Source organism: Neofelis nebulosa, chromosome 3 (assembly GCF_028018385.1).
Source record: "Neofelis nebulosa isolate mNeoNeb1 chromosome 3, mNeoNeb1.pri, whole genome shotgun sequence".
Classification (NCBI taxonomy): domain Eukaryota; kingdom Metazoa; phylum Chordata; class Mammalia; order Carnivora; family Felidae; genus Neofelis; species Neofelis nebulosa.
The window spans coordinates 162,342,618-162,365,671 of NC_080784.1; the positions used below are offsets into that span (position 1 = coordinate 162,342,618).

Genomic DNA, 23,054 nt, shown 5'->3' on the forward strand with positions numbered 1-23,054 from the left:
AAGTTCTACTGTTGGATGTCTCTAATTGTAGTAGTGGTTTTCCTTGTGACCTCATTTCTCTTACAGATCTAAGAAGAGTTGATTTTTCAGTTTGTTCAGCTTTACACTTGTTAGACTGGAGAGGCGACTTTCAAGCTTGTTAGGCACAGGGCTAGAATATTGGAAATCTGTACTGGATCCTTACATTTGAGGATAACTGCCATTTCTATTATGTTATGTGTTCTTACACGGACACATGAAATATTCCTCCACTTACGTAGGCCTTCTTTAATATCTTTCAATAGTTTTATAATTTTCTTCATAAAGGTCTTATACATCTTGTGCTGCTATAATAAAATACCATAGACTGAGTGGGTTAACTAACAGAACTTTATTTTCTCAGTTTTGGAGGCTGGAAGTCCAAGATCAGGGTGCTGGCATGGTTGGGTTCTCGTGAGCTCTCTTTCCGGCCTGCAGATGGCTGCCTTCCTGCTGTGTCCTCACATGGCAAAGAGCCCTGGTGGCTTCTTACAAGGGTACGATTTCTACTGGATCAGGGCGCTATACTTATGACCCCATTTAACCTTAATCTCTCTCCTTAAAGCCTTATTTCTAATCAGATTCTGGCTGGGGGGAGGGGATGCTGGTTAGGGGTTCCACATAGGAATTCTGAGAAGATACATTTCAGTTAATAGTACAATGGTTTGTTAGATTTAGTCCTAAATACTAAATATTTTTGATGCTATTATAAATGGTTTTATTTTTCTTATTATACTCTTAAGTGTTTTATGGTAAATGAACATGTAATTTTTGTTTACTGATTTTATAAGAATTTGCTTTTATACAAAAAATAGCAAATAACAGATCTAAGAATGATATTACCAAATTTTAACTTTTCTGAAAAATTTTTTTTTGAAAATGTCTTTATTTCAGATTCATTGCTACACAGAGTCACATAATCCTCAAAATCTAAGTCTACAACTGATCATCACAAGATCCCTGTCCATATACACATTAGTTAGACAGAGGGAAAAATTCTGTACAATATTTTAGTAGTTACATGATTTGAAAGCAATAGTGAATTGGTGTAAACTGAAGAACTTTCAATGCATTACACACAGGATAACTATTCTCAAATACAAGAAACTAGGCAATAAAAGAAAACTTTCTGTTCAGTTACAGAAGAATGCTAAAGGCATATTATGATGAGAGAAATGCTTTAAGTTAGTATACAACCTACTGGGTAAATAAAACTGCTACATAAATTGGTACTTTTGTTCTTGAATATTTGTAGTATGGTATTACCCATTTACCTGACATTTAATAATACATAAAGTTCAAGTCTGGGTTCTCAAGACAGTTACTTGATAATTTTGAATAGTGTCTGGTGTACCCAGTGTTTTTTTCATTTATCTTTCACTTTCTGGGACACTCAATTTGCTGTTTTTCCTTTCACATGCCCCTGTTAGCACATATGGCCAAGCGACCACCTGTAACAGGGGAAGTCTCATGTTATTAGTTACACAGGTAAGGGAAGTTGCATATACCCACTCCTCCTATCCAGTCTGTTGACTTAAAGCAGCAGGGGCAACCTAGCACCTAAATCTTTTCTTTCCATACACACACACACACACACACACACACACACACACACACAAAATAGTAGACACTTCTTTCATCTATCTCTTCTGTTTTAGTGGGACTGTGCAATGCTGGAACAATAATCTAGAATGTCCTGAATGGTGAATTCCATCATAACGCCAGATCCAGGATAACAGCGAGCTATCAAACCTTCAAAGTGCTTATACTGGCGTATAAATTCATCTTGCATAGAGTGCCACACCACCTATTATAAAAATGACAATAAGTTACTAAATTATGAATGGAAATATATAATCAGGTTAAGTAGAAATAATGTCAAGACATATTCTAAGAATTTAGCAGTGTAATGGTTAAGAACATGCACCCTGGCTCCTTAGACTTAGAACATATGTGACCCTGATTATGTTGAATCACTACCCTGTGCCTCAAGCTCCTCATCTGTAAGCCAGGGTAGTAACAATGATACCTTCCTCATAAGTTTCTTGTGAGGATTAAATGAGTGCATGTATGTAAAGTGCTTAGAACATGTTTGACATAGCAAGCACTCATTACATTTTAGCCATTATTATATCTACTACAATATCCAATACAGATGTGTATTTACACAATTATATATGGAACTAAGACTAGTAATTAAATGGAATGCAACAGTTAATGCTTAAATTTCATTTCGGATGAAAGTTTAAAAAGTTCTTTAGCTAAAATTGATGATACAAAACATTGCTTGATGCTATGAAGGACACCAAGATGGATTATCTGCAATCCAAGGATTTACGATTTAGCAGTGGGAATAACTATGTAGACACCTATCAAGGCAGAATCTGATTTTACATTGACATATTAGCTAATACTAACAGGTTACATTTATTTATTTATTTTTTCAATGTTTATTTTTTTTCTGAAAGAGAGAGTGAGTGTGAGCAGGGGAGGGACAGAGAGATGGAGTGAGAGAATCTCAAGCAGAATCCGTGCTCAGCACAGAGCCCAAGGTAGGGCTCAATCTCATAACCACAAAATTACAACCTGAGCCAATATCAAGAGTTGGATTCTTCAACGACTGAGCCACCCAGGCATCCATAACAGGTTACATTTATTGATGCTTACTGTGTATCAGCACAGTACAAAGGCTTTATATATGTATCTTCCTATTTACATTTCATGACTAGCTGGTGAGGGTGGGTGCTATGACCATCATCACTATCCAACAGATAGTATTCTTCCAGGATTTTTCCTCATAAACCCTAAACATCATAAATACTAAATTCCTGTCACCTTAAGTCTATTTGCTAAAGAGTATTACACTTTTGGCTTTACATCTTTTAGCTCATGGTATTTCTTCCACCTGGAATGTCACTCCTTTTGCTTTATCTGTACCTACCTGAATTTCAGAGGCTGACACAAATGCAATAACCCTCATGAAGCCTTTGATGATGTTGAAATCTGAATTATTCTCACTCATGTCTGGGTCTTTCAGTATGGTTTAAGAAAAATGGCTCAATTTGGGGTTTAAATCTGGCTCTACCATCCGTTAGCTATGAGATCTTGGTCATGTTACTCCACCTCCCTAAGCTTTTGATTTTCTCATCTGTAAAATGGCAATGACAATAATAGTAGTGTCCGCTATATGAGGGAGGTATTATTTCCACTTTTCAAGTAAGAAAATTGAGGCTCAGAGAGGTTAAGCAACTTGCCTAAAGTCATACAACTTAATCTGGAGCTGCATTTCTAACTCTGGCCCCCAAGCTCAGCATCACTCCGCTGTACCATGCTCTCTTCCATTTAGTTACCTTCCTCAAATCTAAAAAACAAACAAACAAAAACCTCAAAAAAACCCACAGCCCTAAGCAAAACAACTAATGTCTCAAAACAATAAAGCAGAAATATAAGATAAACAGGAATAGCCATATAAACTTATATTATCAATGTTGTTCCTTTCTTCCTCACAACTCATTAATCTGGCCTATAATTTATGGAACTTTCCTCCTGCACTAAAATAGAAAATCTGTAGCCTTTCTAGATGACTCCTGGAGAAAAGCAATATATGTAAAGATGTGCAATCTAGGATGGTTAAAGGAACTAAGCATACCTGAAGTAAGTTCTCCTCTTCGCATAAATGTTTATCAACCTTTTTGTAGAGGTTATCTAGACCTTTTTTCACTTCCTTTCCAGGATACTCTTTAATGACTTTTCGAAGTTCTTGTTTGTTAAATGCAAGTTGATAGCTTACTTCCTCCTCTCTTATACCCTGTGCCACACGAGCTTCAACACCTTCAAAGAAATGCTTCAAGGAAATGAAAAGAAATAATGGCTAAGCACTGCTTTTATTACCACTTAAATTAAAAAAAACCTCCTCATTATAAAATAGTATTTATTCACTGTATTAAACTCAGAAAATATATTAAAAATGTATCACACTACTTAGAGATAACCACTGTTAACATTTTAGATTTCCTTCTAGTCTTTTCTTGTAAATATATAAATTAGGTTATATTATATGTTGTATTTCCCATTTAATATTTTGTTTTCTCCAAACTATAAATTTTAACAGCTGCATAATGTTCTATCTAATGGCTGAACTACAATTTATTCATTGCTCCTGTATTGGATATTTAACATTTTTCACTTTTTCAGAGTTGGCAAAATCTACTCCGATTAAAAGAAATTTATCGTACACACAGTGGTCATAAATATTTTTCATACAAAAGTATTTACCCACAATACTGATTACTTTCCAGTACAATTTTCAAGGTCTATGATTCCTTAGTTGAGGAGCATCATTTTAAGTATTCTGAAGATTCTTCAAATACATAATTTGCTTCCAAGTTCAATCAATTTATATTTCTATCAATAGGACATGAAACTGCTACTTACCACATAATCATCAGAATTACCAAAATTTAAAGAAATTACATTTTGATGAGTGAAAAGGTTTATTTGTTGTTTTATTTCACGACTCTTTGGCTATAAATGAAATTAACCTGCTTTCATATTTTATAGTATATTCAGAACCCTTGCCCATTTATACATTGGGATCTTAGTGCTTTCCTTATTGATTTTAAAAAGGCATTTTATATTAAATATACTGACTATTGTATTGTTACAAATATTCATTTCAGGTCGTCTTTGAAATATATTTGTTTTTTAAATATGCAGTTTTATTGATACGCCTTTATGTGAGTACTGTACAATATGATTTAATGCTGACAAGCCAAATCTCCTCTCATTACTTTTCTCTAAAATTTTCTTGGTAAGTACTATTTGTTTTTCATTAAATTATTATGCTTTTGCTAATAATTTTTTTGATAAATTTATTCCTGGTGCTTTTAAAAATTTTGTTTCTACATAAACTTTTTTTTTTTTTTAAGTTCATCTGTTTATTTTGAGACAAGGAGAGAGAGAGAGATTGTGTGTGTGCATGTGCACATGCAAGCAGGGAAGCACCGGGGGTGGGGGGAGAGAAAATCTCAGGTAGCCCCTGTGCTGGCAGTGCAGAGCCCTATGTAGGGCTTGATCTCATAAACTGTGATATCATGACCTGAGCCAAAATCAAGAGTCACACACTGAACTGACTGAGCCACCCAGGTGCCCCTGTTTCTACATAACCTTTTAATTGGTTGTTATAGGGGCGCCTGGGTGGCGCAGTCGGTTAAGCGTCCGACTTCAGCCAGGTCACGATCTCGCGGTCCGTGAGTTCGAGCCCCGCGTCAGGCTCTGGGCCGATGGCTCGGAGCCTGGAGCCTGTTTCCGATTCTGTGTCTCCCTCTCTCTCTGCTCCTCCCCCGTTCATGCTCTGTCTCTCTCTGTCCCAAAAATAAATAAAAAATGTTGAAAAAAAAAAAAAAAAAATTAATTGGTTGTTATAACATACCAGAAATAAATTATTTTTTTATATACTTATTTCAAATCCTGCTACTTTATCATAGATCAGTAATTTCAACCTATTATATATAGGTAATTATAACCTTAACTTTCCTTTCCATATCTTTTATTTATGTTTCTGGTCTTATTGCATTGGCTAGAGCTTCCGTAACAATGTTAAATATTAAAGGATCTAGCAATGATTCTGCTTTAAATTTTATTTCAAAGGGAATGGTTCTAATATTGCAGTTAAGTACCAAGTAGACTTTAGGTCTGAGAAAGACCTTTTACCCTAGAGAAATAATATGTCTGTTCTTAAGTTTTAGAAGGAATTGGTTGTGGATTTGATTAAATGTCTTTTAAGCATTTGTTGTTGACAACATATATATATTTTGGCTCTAATTTCAAGTTAAAAACTTATGAAAGAGCACTAATCACATTGTGAACAAAGTTATCTAGAAGGGTCCACTGAAGCTTCCACTATTGTAAAGTTCTCTAAAACCATCCATTCTTAATTGTAATAATCAAATATGCTCTGGAGAATGACTCACTTCAGAAAAGGAAGGGAAAGAAAAAGGCAATGAAAAAAGCAATTTTTGTTTTTCTTTTTATCTTGATAAAGTTTTCAAAATCTTCATTTGAACTAGGGTTAGAGATGAGCCATTTATGAGGAAAAAAGAGAACCTGGTACAATGGAAAAGCCTAATCTAGGGTTCATTCCCCCAGCTTTGCTACTTGCCAGTTATTATGACTTCAAGCAAGTTTATTTACTTTCAGTTTCTTCATTTGTAAAATGAGTTGATGCTACCTTAGCCCAGATCATTTTTTGCAAGAATTAAAATAAGGTATAGAGCACCTAATAGTGTCTTAGCACACTGGAACCTTTGATAACTGAGTACCTCCTTCCTTATCCTTTTGCATCAATACATGAGCAAATTAGTATGAATGTTTGTGTTATTCATATCTAAATATATGATATACAGGTTCAAAATCAGGAAAATTCACTGAATGAAAATATACTTACATTTAGCTTTTCAAGAGGTTGTCCTAAAGAGTAAATGACATAAGACTGAAGGTGATCTGTGTATTTTTGTTTGGCTTCTTTTTTTTCAGCTTCTAGACATGAGATTTTCAAACGAGACAGTGTTGCAAAAATATGGTGAAAGTTTTCCATCATAACTACATCCCTGGGGGTCTTCTGGCTTTCATTTGCTACTTTCTCCACTAAAATCAAAAAAAGAAAAAATATAGTAACATTTTGATATGAATAGGACCATATTTAGCTATAAAAATATTTACATGAATTTTTTCATTTGTAAGTTTAAGAAGTAAGCACATTTCTGGACTTAATAAAATATACAAAAGGGTTTTCATATCCACTTAAATCTAATTAAAAAATCACTCTAAAACAGTCATATATATATGTGTGTGTGTGTGTGTGTATCTGTGTATATAAATGTGTATATATACGCATTTGCATATATACAAATATTTCAAATACACTAAATCTGGATTCCTATTTGCAATTTTCAGCCAAAGAAATTCTAAATTGCTCAAGTACTTAAAAATGTAGAAAGCAAATAAATAAACAAATACAATCACAAGTACCAGGGAAAATAAAGCTAATTAAAAAAAAAAAAAACTTTTGTGATAGCATGACCTTTTTAAGAATGGTCCAAAAACTTAGAAGTCATAAAGGGAACGATAAATAAATCTGACATGAAATTTCAAAGCTCTTGTATGGTAAAAAACAAAAACAAAAACAAAAACAAAAAAAAAAACCAACCATAAACAAAATCAATTTATAGCCTATTAGGTCGACAAAGAATAAAAAGACTGATAATATCTACTAATATCCAGCATTAATGAGATGTGATGAAAACTCTCACCAACGTTCAGAACACTAAACTGGTTTAACCTTTCTGTATGGCAATTTGGCAAAGGCCTTGAGATATATGCAAACCTTTTGACCTGGTAATTCCATTTCTAGTAATTTACTCCAAGGAAATGACTGGACAAGAATACAAAAATATATGCAAAAAATTAGAAACAAACTAAATGCTTATTAATAGGAGATTTGATAAATAATAACACATGGAATACTATGTGGTCATGAAAATGATTATAGTAATAACATAAATTGACAAGGAAAGGCACTAGAATTATGGAGTAGCAGGTTATATTAAAGAACACACACACACACACACACACTCAACATACACATATATATGAAGGAGAAATATTAAACAGTTTGGAAGGATAAAAATTAAATGTTATCTCTAATGCCTGATGAGATTACAAATTATTTTCTTCTTGATTTTTAAAATGTTTTTTTTATTTTTGGGGGTGTGTAATGAGCATGTATTACTTTACAATCAGACAAAGAAAAGCTACTGTGAATTTCAAAAGAAATCTCAACCATACAAACATCCAATCGTGTAATTTATCCATCTTTCCCTTGACCTGATCCCACTGAAAATGTTGTATGTAATTGGTAAGATGATTCCTCTTTCTGTCAATTGTTTCAGCTTTTAAAATTCCTGACTACATGCAATCAGATCATTTATCTGAAACTAAATGGCACATCCTACTGTTTCTGTAACTTAATTGTGGGATCTGATACTACAGGAAGACAGTGAATTATATAGTATTTTAGCATTAATCTACCTTATGGGACAGAAATGAAAACTGAGGCCTAAAGAAGTATATTGATTTGCTTAAGGTTACACAGACATTTGCTAAGATGCAAATGTAAAATCTCATTTTTAATTTTTAAATTTTTTTAAAAGGTCATTTTTGGGGATTAAAAAAGGAATTTCAATTTTGCATAGTGATAAGCCCATATGAACCCTAAAATAGAAGTGGTTCCTGATGAATATGAATGGGTTTTATATTTCAGGTTCAAGAAATAATTACTTTCAGAAAGTTAAAAAAGACTATAGAATATGGAAAATGAACGTATCTATCCTCCAACTTGAATTACCATAATAGTGAAAACAACCAACCAAAAAATTCTTTAGAACATAACAAAAGCTTACCATTAACAAATACTCCTCTGATAAGTTTGGTATATGCTTTATCTAGATCTCCACGACGCTCAGCATTTTTAAAGATTGATTCTGCGAGTCCAGCAAATTCTTCAAATTCAGCAACAAATGGAAGAATTCCTACTTTACTCTTTTTTGAGATCTTTACTTCTTCCATTTGCCTTATTTGATTACTCTAATGTTAGGCAGAAAGCAAGGGAGAGAAAGAGCCAGGCAGCTTAGAAACAACATATAGTCATAAGCAAATGTATACATCATAGTGGCAGGACATAATTTAGTACCTAGAACATTTTGGATGTTTACTAATTACAGATTAACACGATAGGGATAACCAAGAAAAACTATTTTCATAAATTAAAACCATAAGAGACTCTTAACTATAGAGAACAAACAGAGGGTTGATGGAGGTATGTGGGTCAGGGGATGGGCTAAATGGGTGATGGGTATTAAGGAGGACACTTGTTGTGATGAGCACTGGGTGTTATATGTAAGTGATGAATCACTGAATTCTACTCCTGAAACCAATTTTACTGTAAATGTATCCTAACTAGAACTTAAATAAAAACTTCAAATTTTAAAAAAGTACATATATTTTAAGAAAATAACATCAAGGAAAAAAAATCCAAAGTATTTAAAACAAGATACAATCAAACCTTGTGAACCTCAAGTATTTATTTGTTCAAAGAAAAACAAGCAATAAACAATTCTGTTATTCATGAAAGGTAAGTATAAGGTAATTGTTTATCTTGGGGCAGACTAGATAACAGAGCACACACAGGATTCCTCTAGGTTATTTCCGGTTGGTGACCATGTGGCCAAGTTTGAGAACCATAGTCATTTCCAATTCTCATTAGCCTAAATTTTGTGTTTGGATAGAGCAGTTCTTTAATTTCTGGGTGTGAGAACAGAGAGGGAGAACAGGCATTTCTACTACGGATTTACATACTATATAGTTTTCCATGTATCCATCAGTTACTTATTCTAAAATTATTTCAGCAAAGTGCTTGTGTGCGATGTTGACAAAGTAAAAAAGGGATATCTCATATAGACAAAACCTAGACATTTGGGTCAAAAAGATCCACAAATTCAATTACGGTTCTGTGTACTTCTCAGAGGATCTAGATATATTCACAGTAAGAATTACACTGCTAAATACTATAAGATCATTTTTACTTCTACCTAAAATTTCATAAATGATTTTGGGGGTATAACTTGAAAATCAAATGACATGTGGCTTAGAAAAGTAATTACTTCCAGGCTACAGATATTAGTATTAGAAAGTCCTGTGGAGCACTGTCACCCATTTGATATTATCTTTATTACTATGGCATACCCATTTTATTGCACTTCACTTTTTTCCAACAGCATTTTCTAACTTCACGTCTCTGTGTCACATTTTGGTAACTGGCAATATTTCAAGTTTTTGATCATTATTATTATATTTGTAAGGATCTTCTGTGATGCATGATCTTTTGTTTGGCTTGCCACAAACCATGTCCGTATAAGCTGGCAGAGTTAATCAACAAATGTGTGTATTCTGACTACTCTACCAACCAGCCATTCCTCCATCTCCCTCCCTCTCCTCAGGCCGAGACACAATTTTATTTTCTGAGACACAATATTGACATGAGGCCATTTAATAGCCCTATAATGGCCTCTAAGTGTTCAAGGGAAAGGAATAATCCACACGCTTCTCACTTTAAATCAACAACTAAAAATGACTAAGCCTAGTGAGGAAGGCATATCAAAAGAGGACACGCTGAAAGGTAGGCCTTTTGCGTCAAATAGTCAAGTTGTGAATGCAAAGAAAAAGTTTTTGAAGGAAATGAAAAGTGTTACTCCAGTGCACACACAAATGGTAAGAAAGCAAATTAGCCTTATTGCTGATATGGAAAAAATCTGAGTGGTCAGGATAGAAGATCAAGCTAGCCACAACATCCTCTTAAACCAAAGCCTAATCCAGAGTAAGGACCTAACTCTTCTCAATTCTATGAAGGTTGAGAGAGGTGAGGAAGATGCAGAAGAAAAGTCTGAAGCTAGCAGAGGTTGGTTCATGAGGTTTAAGGAAAGAAGCCGTCTCCATAACATAAAGTGCAAGGTGAGGCAGCAAGTGCTGATACAGAAGCTGCAAGTTACCCAGAAGGTCTCTCTAAGATCATTAATCAAAGTGGCTACACTGAGCGACAGATTTTCAGTGTAGACACAACAGTCTTGTTTTGGGAGAAGATGTCATTTAGGACTTTCATAGGTACGGAGACATCAATGCCTGGCTTCAAAGCCTTGGGACAGGCTCACTTGTTAGGGGCTAATGTTGGTGACTTTAAGTTGAAGCCAATGCCCATCTACCATTCCCCAAATCGTAGGGCCCTCAAGAGTTATGCAAATTTATTCTGCTTCTGCTCTATAAATAGAATAAGAAAGCCTGGATGATAGCTCATCTGTTTACAACATGATTTATGGACTATTTTAAGCTCACTGTTGAGACCTACTATTCAGAAAACAGATTCCTTTCAAAATATGACTGCTCAATGACAACGCACCTGGTTACCCAAGAGCTCTGATGGAGATGCACAATGAGATTAATGGTGTTTACGTGTTTGCTGACACAACATCCATTCTGCAGCCCATGGATCAAGGAATCATTTCAACTTTCAAGTTTTATTATTTAAGAAAGATATTTTGGGGGCGCCTGGGTGGCTCAGTCGGTTAAGCAGCCGACTTTGGCTCAGGTCATGATCTTGCGGTCCGTGAGTTCGAGCCCCGCGTTGGGCTCTGTGCTGACAGCTCGGAGCCTGGAGCCTGTTTCAGATTCTGTGTCTCCCTCTCTCTGACCCTCCCCCGTTCATACTCGGTCTCTCTCTGTCTCAAAAATAAATAAACGTTAAAAAAAAAATTAATAAAAAAAAAAAGAAAAATATTTTTGATTTTGTATCTGATGAATCTGGGCAAAATAAATTAAAAACCTTCTGAAGAGGATTCACCATTCTAGATGCCAATAAGAACATTTGTGTTTCATGGGAAGAGGTCAAAAGCATCAACATGAACAGGAGTTTGAAAGAAGATGCTTTTACCCTCATGGATGACTGTGAAGGGTTCAAGACTTCAGTGGAGGAAGTAACTGCAGATATGGTGGAAATAACAAGAGAACTAGAAGTGGAGCCTGATGATGTAACTGAATTGCTACAATCTCATGATAAAACTTTAATAGATGAGGAGTTGCTTCTTATGGATGAGTTAAGAAAGTGGTTTCTTGGGATAGAACATACTTCTGTTAAAGATGCTGTGAAGACTGTTGACAACAACAGATTTAGAACTAAGTTTAGAATTTACATAAACTTAGTTGATAAAGCAGCGGCAGGGTTTGAGGACTGACTCCAATTTTGAAAGAAGTTCTGTAGATAGAATGTTATCAAACAGCATCCCATGTTATAGAAAAATTGTTTGTGAAAAGAAGAGTTGATTTATGGGGCAAACTTCATTGTTGTCTTATTTTAAGAAACTGCCACAGCCACCCCAGCCTTCAGTAATCATCACCCTGATCACTTAGCAGCCATAAACCTGGAGTCAAGACCTTCCATCAGAGAAAAGATGACAACTCACTGAAAGTTCAGATGATGGTCAGCATTTTTTAGCAATAAAATAGTTTTATATTATATATATTGTTTTTTAGACATTGAACATTAAATAGACTACATTATAGCGTAAAAATAAGTTTTATATGTACTGGGAAACCAAAAAATTCATGTGAATTCACTTTGTTGCAATACTAGCTTTACTGTAATACTAGCTCTATTGTGGTAGCCTGGCTCAGCTGAAGCTGAAATATTTCTGAGGTATTCTTGTATTCCAATATTTACTTATCAGTATTGATAACTGTGAAGAGTAAAACTGAATGCAGTAGAGAGGGTAGTGTAAGACTGCAGGCACTGGAACCAGACTGTCTGGGTGCGAATACCAACTCTATTACTTTGACCTGGAGAAAGTAACATAACGTCTCAGAGCATCTACCTTATGTAGGGGGGAGGAGGTTGTGAGGATTAGATGAGATAATGTTTGCCAGGTGCTTAGATCAGCATCTGGTACACAGTGAGCACTAATTTAGAATGCTGGCCTATGGTTGTTATTAAACTGCATGAAGATTTTTGTTTAGTGTGGCACTTAAATTTTTTTAGATGTTTTTTCATTTTCTGGAGAGAGAGAGAGAGAGAGAGCACGCGTGAGTGAGGGAGGGTCAGAGAGAGAGGGAGACACAGAATCAGAAGCAGGTTCCAGGCTCTGAGCTGTCAGCACAGAGCCTGATGCGGGGCTCGAAATCATAAACCGTGAGATCACGACCTGAGCCGAAGTTGGAGCTTAACCAACTGAGCAACCCTGGTGCGCCCAGTGGGATATTAAAATGCACAGGATGTAATTATAGCATGAATATACTTAAATATTAAAAGGAAATATTCTAGGGGCACCTTGGGTGGCTCAGTTGGTTGAGTGTCTGACTTCAGCTCAGGCCATGGTCTCACGGTCCATGAGTTCGAGCCCCACAGCGGGTCTGTGATGACAGCTCAGAACCTGGAGCTTGCTTTGGATTCTGTGTCTCCCTCTCTCTCTGCCCCTTCCCTACTCACACTCTCTCTCAAAAATAAATAAACATTAAAAAAAAAAAAAAAAGGAAATATTCTAAATGACATTTGTCTTTTCTGACTTTGTAACTGGTAGAATAGAAACAATGCATTCATTTAAGAAAAGAGCCATCAATGCAAAAATGAACTACTGGGACCTCATCAAAATAAAAAGCTTCTGCACAGTGAAGGAAACAATCAGCAAAACTAAAAGGCAACCGGCAGAATGGGAGAAGATATTTGCAAATGACATATCAGATAAAGGGTTAGTATCCAAAATCTATAAAGAACTTATCAAACTCACCCAAAAAACAAATAATCCAGTGAAGAAATGGGCAAAAGACAGGAATAAACACTTCTCCAAGGAAGACATCCAGATGGCCAACTGACACATGAAAAAATGCTCCACATCACTCATCATCAGGGAAATACAAATCAAAACCACAATGAGATACCACCTCACACCTGTCAGAATGGCCAGCATTAACAACTCAGGCAACAACACATGTTGGCGAGGACGCAGAGAAAGAGGATCTCTTTTGCATTGTTGGTGGCAATGCAAGCTGGTGCAGCCACTGTGGAAAACAGTATGGAGGTTCCTCAAAAACTAAAAATAGAGCTCCCCTAATGACCCAGCAATTGCACTACTAGGCATTTATCCACGGGATACAGGTGTGCTGTTTCGAAGGGACACATGCACCCCCATGTTTATAGCAGCACTATCGACAATAGCCAAAGTATGGAAAGAGCCCAAATGTCCATCGATGGATGAATGGATAAAGAAGAAGTGGTATATATATACAATGGAGTATTACTCGGCAATCAAAAAGAATGAAATCTTGTCATTTGCAACTACGTGGATGGAACTGGAGGGTATTATGCTAAGTGAAATTAGTCAGAGAAAGAGAAAAATCATATGATTTCACTCATATGAGGACATTAAGAGACAAAACAGATGAACATAAGGAAGGGAAACAAAAACAATATAAAAACAGGGAGGGGGGACAAAACAGAAGAGACTCATAAATATGAAGAACAAATTGAGGGTTATTGAAGGGGTTGTGGGAGGGGGGATGGGCTAAATGGGTAAGGGACATTAAGGAAACTACCCCTGAAATCATTGTTTCACTATATGGTAACTAATTTGAATGTAAATTTAAAAAAATAAAAAAGTAAAATAAAAAAAAGAGCCATCAATGAACTAAATCTTATAAAAATAAAATTTCTCTCAAGCTCATTGTACACATTACTTGCAGCTTATTACTCGACACAGAGGTTACTTGGTGATTAAGACTATAACTTTGATGTGAGGCACATAGCATGTGAGGCTTATCTGTGCTTTGTTCTTGGCAACTTAACCAAATCACATCACTCTCAAAGGTTTAAAGGCGCAAATCCGCATTACTAAAGTGAGGAATCCTGGAAAGCAAATTAAGCACAGGTAAGAATGTATAGGACCGCAGAGCCGAGCTTGGCAGTACTTGATATGTCACTTACTTCCTATTTTAGCTCTAGTTCAGGCTAGGCTAGCTTTCTTAGTCCTGTTCTTTGAAGAACACCAGATGCTTTGATCTTGGCCACCAAATGAAAGAGCCAAACACAGGCGCTATCCCATTTTCTACAGCCATCTGACATTCGTGCTTTTGGCTCAATACAAACAGACCCATTCAAGGTCTGCCTTAGGTCCTAATCTTGTCCCAAATACCAAAACATAGAACACTTATGGAGTACACACAATCCACCAGACACTGAGAAGACAGGAGTTAAAATAAGACACAGAGATGAGAGGTGGCAGAAGGAACTATCCTTCCCTATAGTGACAAAAGATAGATCCTTTAGAAATATATGCAATTTTATGAGAAAATATTTGAGTTTGCACCTTTGTCTAAGTTAATTTTGCTTTGTTTCTCCACTGCTCTGTTTTGAGAATAACATGAACATTCTTTAATAAACTATTATTAATTACTACCACTGGCAGCAGCGTGAGCACCACCACCGCCATTATGAGCCATCAGTTAGTAAGGCCTTATTGCCGTGCAAGGCAGTGTGCTAAGCACTTCATTTGAACCCACATCTACATTTACCTGACACTACATCCTAGGCTTTTAACAATTATATTCTGTTGGACTGACAGATGGTAGATAAAGTTACATTTTACTAATAAAAGCAACAAAGCCTTCATAATCTGGAAATGCATAGTGTCCTCATGACTTAGTGTTCCTGCTATGTCACACAGGACTCATTATCTTAGTCGTCAGCAGCTCTTCCTTTTCCCTCTGGCTCTCAGCTTGTGGTCAGAACCTCCAAGTTTATCATCACCTCTGGGGAAGGTGGAAGAGGGAAGAGGATAAGCCTTAAGTGGTCAAATTTCAAAGTATTTAAAATCCCAAGTGAAATCATATGGTAAGGAAAGAGGATTAACAAAGTCTATTGAGGTGACATTTAAGTTTCTATAGTGAACACATACATACTGCCTTCATACTTTAAAAACTCAATAAATATTATTTTTTAAAAGTGTAAGAATAATATGGATTTTAATTGCCCTTAATGTTTTTATCTCCCATTATTTTATGGGTATTCAAAACTGGATATATCTTACCAAAACCTAGCAGACAAATATAGCTAATAATTTTTCTTTTTTTCTAGAAGGAAGAAAATAATGATTACTGGAAGTTATTATAAGAACAATGTATTCTTAAAATAGAGCAATATGATTATTAATTACAGCTGTTAAACTAGTAAACTAATAAAACTAATTAAATAAAAATTTAAACAATTAAAATAATCCAATTATTAATTTTCTTATTAGAATATGTTTTAAAAACAACAACAATAAATCTAAGTGATAGTTTCAGCCGTTTCATGTGATCTGTGGTCCCTAATCGGTTAACTGAGATTTCTTTTAGTGTTTTATTTTTGTTTAATGTTTATTTTTGAGAGAGAGAGAGAGACAGAGTATGAGTTGGGGAGGGGCAGAGAGAGAGGGAGACATAGGCTCCAGGCTCTGAGCTGTCAGCACAGAGCCCGACACAGGGCTCGAACTCATGAACCACAAGATCATGACCTGAGCCAAAGACAGACGTTTAACCAACTGAGCCACTCAGGTACCCCAGTTAACTGAGATTTCAGTTGACCTAGTGGATCTCTGAAGCAGCTGCTACCTCTACGCCACGGGCTCCAGAACTTGCCCAAAGTGTAGAAGGGAAAGTAGCCAGTATAGTATCATCAAACTCTGTTCATATAAATTGCAGCCGACACCCTGCTTCAGGGCTTTGAGGGATGTGAAGAGCAGATCCCCCAATGGCAAGCAGAAAATCTCTTGATTTAAATACATTTACCTATTTTTGCAATCATTAGAACTCTAAGTTACTTAAAAAAAAAAAAAAACAAAAAAAACTTACAATGCATTTGTCAAAGTTCCTTTTGACAGTCACCAAAACATTTCCCAATGTAGTACTCAGGAAAGAAGCAGGATCCACATTTTGTGCAGTCCACACATGATGACTCATTTTGACAAGCATGTAAAGGGAGTTAAAGCTATCAATTTTGTCTCCTAACGCAATTAGGTTGTTCAGTTCTGGCTCAATGCAGCGAAATATTTTAATCATCATTTGGCGGATCATATCTTTTCTGTTCAGAAAACATACAAAACAGATTACAAGTTTCAAGTGTTTTCATCTTTAATCCACTGCATACATACAGAATGACTAAAATTTATTACTTCAATTAAAAATGTCCAAAAATGACGAACTAATTATTCTACATCAGTTTCCAACATAAAAATATTTTTTTGAAGTTAAGTTTTATTACTCAAAACATAACTTAATGTCATTTGTAAAGCTGGATCCTGAAATGTGCTTTGTAATTTCTGAGAAATATACCACAATTCAAATGCTACTTCTTACCAGCAAACATCAAAATTGATTGCACTTTTTTGTGATTACCAGAGCAAAGAAGAGTCAAACAGGACTGATTTTAACTCAGGAAGACGTCAAGAAGACACTAGGTACACGTGTCAGTGCTGTGAGTACAGTCACATTACCAGAGTCATCTGGTTCCCCCCCACCCCCAACCTCCCGGCCAGTTGAGCGGCATTCCCCGAGGCTCAATTTTAAGTTTTTTTTCCTCCCAAAGAAATGACAGATAGTAACAAACACATACTCTGATGAAACTGGCAGTGGTGCGCCAGCATTATGTTGCCGGGATAATGTTCCTCCATCTATGTCCTCTGCTTCAGTCTGCAAAAATTATTCAGGTACTTTACATAACAAAAGACCAACAATTTGACTATATAGCAAAAGCCTGCTCAGTCTTAAAATTCCTAGGAGAGAATACATTATGAAAACCAATGATTTTTAAAACTGTATAATTTAGTATGTTGCTTAAGAATGTTTATGAGATGTTTTGCTCTTAGATTTGATCTGAGAATTATTGTAGGCTGAGAAGTTGTGCTTGTGTGTGTGCACAGGAGGGGAAAGCAGGGACAGAGGAGGTACAGGAGGCTCAGAGCGGGTGTGGGAATGGATGGGGGAGCAGCTCAAAAAAACCAGAAAAAACTTTTAAGACAATTTTAAAAATTAAAGAAATCTCATCAATCATTCAAATAAAACTCTGGCATTTAAAAAATGCTATTAAAAATTCTCACAGAGGCTAACAAATAAGCAAATTTCTACCATCATCATCTACAACAACATTCATTTTAGATTGCTTTTTATGTTGGTTCTGTTTTTTAAGGTGACCTTAATTTAAAAATCATTTCATTGGGGTGTCTGGGTGGCTCAGTTTGTTAAGCATCCGACTCTTTTATTATTTTTTATTTATTATTATTTTTTTAAATGTTTATTTATTTTTGAGAGACAGAAAGAGACAAAGCATGAGTGGGGGAGGAGCACAGAGAGGGAGACACATACATCTTTTTAAAAAATTTTTTAATGTTTATTTATTTTTGAGAGAGACAGAACACGAGCAGGGGAGAGGCAGAGAGAGAGAGGCAGACACAGAATGTGAAGCAGGCTCCAGGCTCCAAGCCGTCAGCACAGAGCCCGACACGGGGCTCGAACTCACAAACAGTATGATTATGACCTGAACTGAAGTTGGACGCTTCACCAACTGAATCACCCAGGCGCCCCAACATCTGACTCTTGATTTCAACTCAGGTCACGACCTCACAGTTCATGGGGTTGAGCCCCGCGTTGAGCTCCACGCTGGTGGTGTGGAGCTTGCTTGGGATTCTCTCTCCCTCTCTCTGCCCCTCCCCAACTTGCGCCGTTTCTGTCTCTCTTAAAATAAACTTAAAAAAAAAAATCACTTTATTTGGGGCGCTTGGGTGGCTCAGTCGGTTAAGGATCCAACTCTAGATCTCAGGGTCATGAGTTCAAGCCTGTGCTGGGCTTCATGCTAGGCATGGAGCCTACTTTAAAAAAAAATTATTTGCATTGTGCTTTTAAGTTTTTCAAAATATTGCAGCAGTCTTTCATTTTATTTTCTTACATTTATGCCACCTGAGAGGCATGCTAAACAGGCATTATTATATTCTTGTACAGATGAGGAAAACTGGGGATTAAACAATTGGTTTAAGGTCTTAATGTTAGTTAGTAGCAAAGACATAAGAAAGATTCAAATTTGAGGCTTCTTTCTTTCTTCTTTTTTTTTCCTAGACCATGGTTTATATACTCAAATATCTTTTTTTTTTTAATTATATTTTTTCTTGGTGACTACTAAAATGCTAAAATTTCTTTTGGAATAACGTCTTTTACAAAATGTCTTATATTCAGACATTTTCCACCCTCGCTAATTTAGAGGATATTTAAGCCTAAGACAGTCTGGAGTATTAAATTAGATGCTCAAAGTCTATCACTGTTTTCGTTATCTTGTGATATGATAAAAATTATTGAAAACATCCTTACATCGTAAATTTTTTCTTTTTCTGTTCTGATATTGAAATTGTGACAATAAATTAATAAGGCCAATTATGCTACAGATCATAAATATTAGCCAAAAAATAAATGTGAGCCATACCATTGTTCCAGGCATACTTTGATGTTGCTGTAGTTTGAAAAATTTACTTATGAAGTCCTGTTCTGCCAGACACAAGGGCTCTAGTTCACTTAGTACCTGTTCAAAGATCTGAAGAAAAAAAAAATTAACTGCACCAAATGCTTAAAAAATCATCCACATTCAATGCACTTAGGGACCACAGATGCTTTATCTATAATAATCTCAATAGAATTCCAAAAGAAACTATTCCAAGATTGATAGGACGAAGCAGAAGGATCAAGGCATAACAGGGCCAGACATACCTAGAATAAAACTCACAACAATTATTCACTTGACATCTAGAAAGAGGAACACAGAGATAAACTTTTTAAATTTAATGCACTGCTGAGAATAATTTAGCTTCATAAAAGCTATTATTTCCTCTCTACTTTGTAGTTGGCTCAAAGAACTTAAGATACAAGCACTTAATGATTTATAGTAAATTTTAATAAAGCTGTTAAAAGTCAATGAATTGATAATACACATTTCAGTTGCCATTTGACTAGCACTTTTCTCAGATTCCAATTGGAAAGTAATATATAGTTAATTAAGAGACAACAGAGCCCAAATTTTTGAACACACTTACAAACTGCTGTTAGAAAACTAATGTTAATGTTTAAGAAGTACTTGTTATTTTATTTTACCTTATCAAATTTGGTCCTGTCAGCAACGTCGAGATCAGAGGCAGACATGTTTCCCATATCCAACAAAGAAGATGACTGAGATCTGCGATTCCCTGAACTCTGAACAGTGAGTTTATTTAGACTAGAAGTGGATCCAGTTAATTTCCCAGAACTTCCATGAAGACCTAAGAAATAATAAAACTTTGAAAGTTGTGACCTTCACGAATAAAAGACCCATAGCGTAAACCAGGGCTCTTTTCTCCACTGTCTTCATCTTCCAGTGCTCATATTAGTTATCACACAAGTCTACCACATGGGACAGGCTGTACAGTGTCCTGCTCCTTCATTAATGTTTGTGTCCTATCCCTGAGTATATTGTAAGAACAGCAAAACTACACAGATCCACAGAATAGGACTAGACGGGATCTTAGAGATCACATGAACTATACCTTGCCCAGTCTCACCAAAGTTGTCTGATATTTCTAGACTAAACTAGATGAAGATTTCCTTCTTACTCAAAAGACATGAAAATGGATGAAGGTCCATGACTCCTTAGTGTACTGGCTAACATGACTTTTTTATTTCTGAAGAAAACAGCCATATCCCAATATTACTTGCCTCCACATTAAAAATGAAAATATTGGATTGAACCATACAAACTGCTGATACTTGATCATTCTTGTCCTATAAAAAGTCAATTACATATGATTCGACATAACACATTCCTGAACCCAGAAACTCTGCTTTTATAGTAAGTGAACTGATTAACTACAGTTCTTTAAAAACTAAACAAAATGGGGGCGCCCGGGTGGCTCAGTCGGTTGGGCATCTGAATTCAGCTCAGGTCATGATCTCACAGTTTGTGAGTTTGAGCCCCACATCGGGCTCTGTGCTGACAGCTTGGAGCCTGGAGCCTGCTTCAGATTCTGTGTCTCACTCTCTCTCTGACCCTCCCCCACTCGTGCTCGCTCTCGCTCTCTTTCTCCAAAATAAACATTAAAAAATTTTTTTTTTAAATAATAAAAAATAAACAAAATGAAGAGAGAAAACAACAACAACCCTGGAAACTTGTTACATTTAAAATACAACTAAAATATAATACATACACCATGAACTATATAATATGGGACATCTTTGGTTAGCTATAAACATAGGTATCCATCATAACCATGAGGAAAAATGAGAACAATGTGGCTGGACAACATTCTACATACATCGAGGCATTAAAGGCTTACATTTTTTATAAGAAAATGTAATATTTTTATTCAGAATTGAATATAAATAAATAATTCTTTTTAATCTTCTAAAATATTTCTCAGTTAACCTGTATTATTTACTGATGGTCAGAAGGGACAGATAAAGATACAATAAGGACAATTTAAAGACATAAACTTCAGTTTCATTATGCAAAATCTGACCATATCTGTAAGAATTTTTATAGTTTTTAAACACAGCCTGAAAACAGAAGTTGAATGGTTAAGCCTTTGACAAATTCCTGACTGCCCACCATATATTTTTAACTATATTTCTTGAATGTAGCCATACCACTACCATCATGTTGCTTTTCTTTCACCAATCAATACCTGGCAACTCAGAGCAATTAATATTTTTGGTGTAACTTTTGTCAAGACAAAAAACTAATTTCTAGACATTAAACAACCATGCATTGAGAATACCTACTAATACACTAAGCATACTCACTCTCTGTTTCCTGTTTGACAGCACTTTCTTTTCGAGGCAGTGTAGCTGTGATGGATTAGGTTGCAAGCATCAAAGACAAAGACAAGTTAATAAACTGCAATTTGCACAAACCATGCACAAGAGGAAGTTAAAGCTCTAGTTTAAAAGACACATGCAAAGAACCATGAGCATCAAGTAACAAGAGGTGCAACATATGTTTAGTTGGGTCAGCTACTGGTTGACAAATTCTGAGAGAAAAAAACTCTACTAGTCTAATGTATTGTTCTTATTCAAATATTCAGGTAAAAAAAATCTGCATTTGTCAGCCCCCACTCCCAACACTTTTAAATGATTTTTTTTTTTAAGTTTATGCAGCTAGTATATTTAAATTTAAAAGACTACATTTGTAAGTTTTGGTTTTAGGAAAAAAAAACACAGTTCAAGTAAAAGTGGGTTTTTTTTTTTTATTTTGTAAAAATCATTTTATTTTATTTCATCATAGTAAGTATACTCTTTAATCCCCATCCCCTATTTCACCCATCCCCCTATCACCTCCCCTCTGGTAACTCATCAGTTTGTTCTCTTTAATCAAGATTCTCTTTCTTGGTTTGTCTTTTTCCCTTGCTTGTTTGTTTTGTTTCTTAAATTCTACGTATGAGATCATATGGTTGGGTAAAAGTTTAATACAATGGAAATTTATTAGAATGAAGTTGCAGACTTAGACATTAAGAGCATATCTTGCTCCCTGAAAACTCCTGAGTCTCCATGGTTCTAAATACTGTTATACTACATCTGATAAAAAATTACCTGAGTGGGGCTTTAAAATTATTTGAAAATATAAAGCTGAACTACTTAGTAGCTGGCTTTGTGAACACCTAGGATGAAAAGTATTTATCAAAATACTAATTATCAGGAGATGGGAGGATGGAAAGGTAAAGCCAAAGGGACAGGTTTAATATAGGAATTTGAGTTCCTTTAGGGTCATTTGGCATTTCTTTTATTCTAAAACTTCTCTCTATATAATATTTATTATATCAGTTGTAGAGATCTTGTGAAAAATTCTAAACTCAAACTTGAAGTTAATGTGAAAGGCAAAGAAAGAAATTATAGAATGAAAGAGAAAATTAAAAGAATATAACTATAACCTAGAAATATTTCAAAAACAGAGAATAATGTGTCAACTGTCACTATCCCTGCCAAACTTCAAGGCAAAAGCCTGAGTAAAAACAACTACCTTGTCATACCAGGGATATATATATCATTCCAGCCCTAGCTGCATAAGCTCAAGGGAGTATGAAATAACAAGGCTGGACACTAAAGTGGCAAGCAGGGGTTTTGCTGGAGCTGCTAGCTGGTCAATCAGAACAGTACCTTCTGGTGGCCTTAAGGTGTGACTATACTAAGTTCACCAGTTTCAGAGCAAAGCCTGACACTTTCATACACTTTTTTTTTTGGTAGCCAATAAATTATGTAGTTACTAGTAAGGCCACTTAATTATAATTTGGGGTTCACAAAAGCCTACATTATTTATCAGCAAAAAAGCAACAATATTCAAGTAACCTTTTAAATATCTTTAAATAATCCCCACTAGACTGTAAACTTCACGAAGGTAGGGT

At 35.5% G+C, this 23,054-nt stretch overlaps 1 protein-coding gene across 9 annotated transcripts in view; it reads right to left on the reverse strand.

Annotated features, from left to right (window-relative positions):
• Window positions 1-351: 351 nt before the first annotated feature.
• The window catches only part of EXOC1 (exocyst complex component 1), a 62,002-nt gene continuing 39,299 nt past the window's right edge, over window positions 352-23,054 (reverse strand). For 6 of the 9 annotated variants that reach the window (XM_058722534.1, XM_058722531.1, XM_058722533.1 and 3 more), the window contains 9 exons: window positions 21,460-21,504; window positions 19,780-19,943; window positions 19,118-19,225; window positions 17,261-17,337; window positions 16,501-16,729; window positions 8,478-8,661; window positions 6,464-6,663; window positions 3,668-3,862; window positions 352-1,825 (listed from right to left, as the gene is read on the reverse strand). In XM_058722534.1, the coding sequence (XP_058578517.1) occupies window positions 1,673-1,825; window positions 3,668-3,862; window positions 6,464-6,663; window positions 8,478-8,661; window positions 16,501-16,729; window positions 17,261-17,337; window positions 19,118-19,225; window positions 19,780-19,943; window positions 21,460-21,504 (1,355 nt within the window). In that variant the 3' untranslated portion in view covers window positions 352-1,672. The remainder of the gene's footprint in view (window positions 1,826-3,667; window positions 3,863-6,463; window positions 6,664-8,477; window positions 8,662-16,500; window positions 16,730-17,260; window positions 17,338-19,117; window positions 19,226-19,779; window positions 19,944-21,459; window positions 21,505-23,054) is intronic. The other 3 variants (XM_058722537.1, XM_058722535.1, XM_058722532.1) reach the window with 1 other exon arrangement.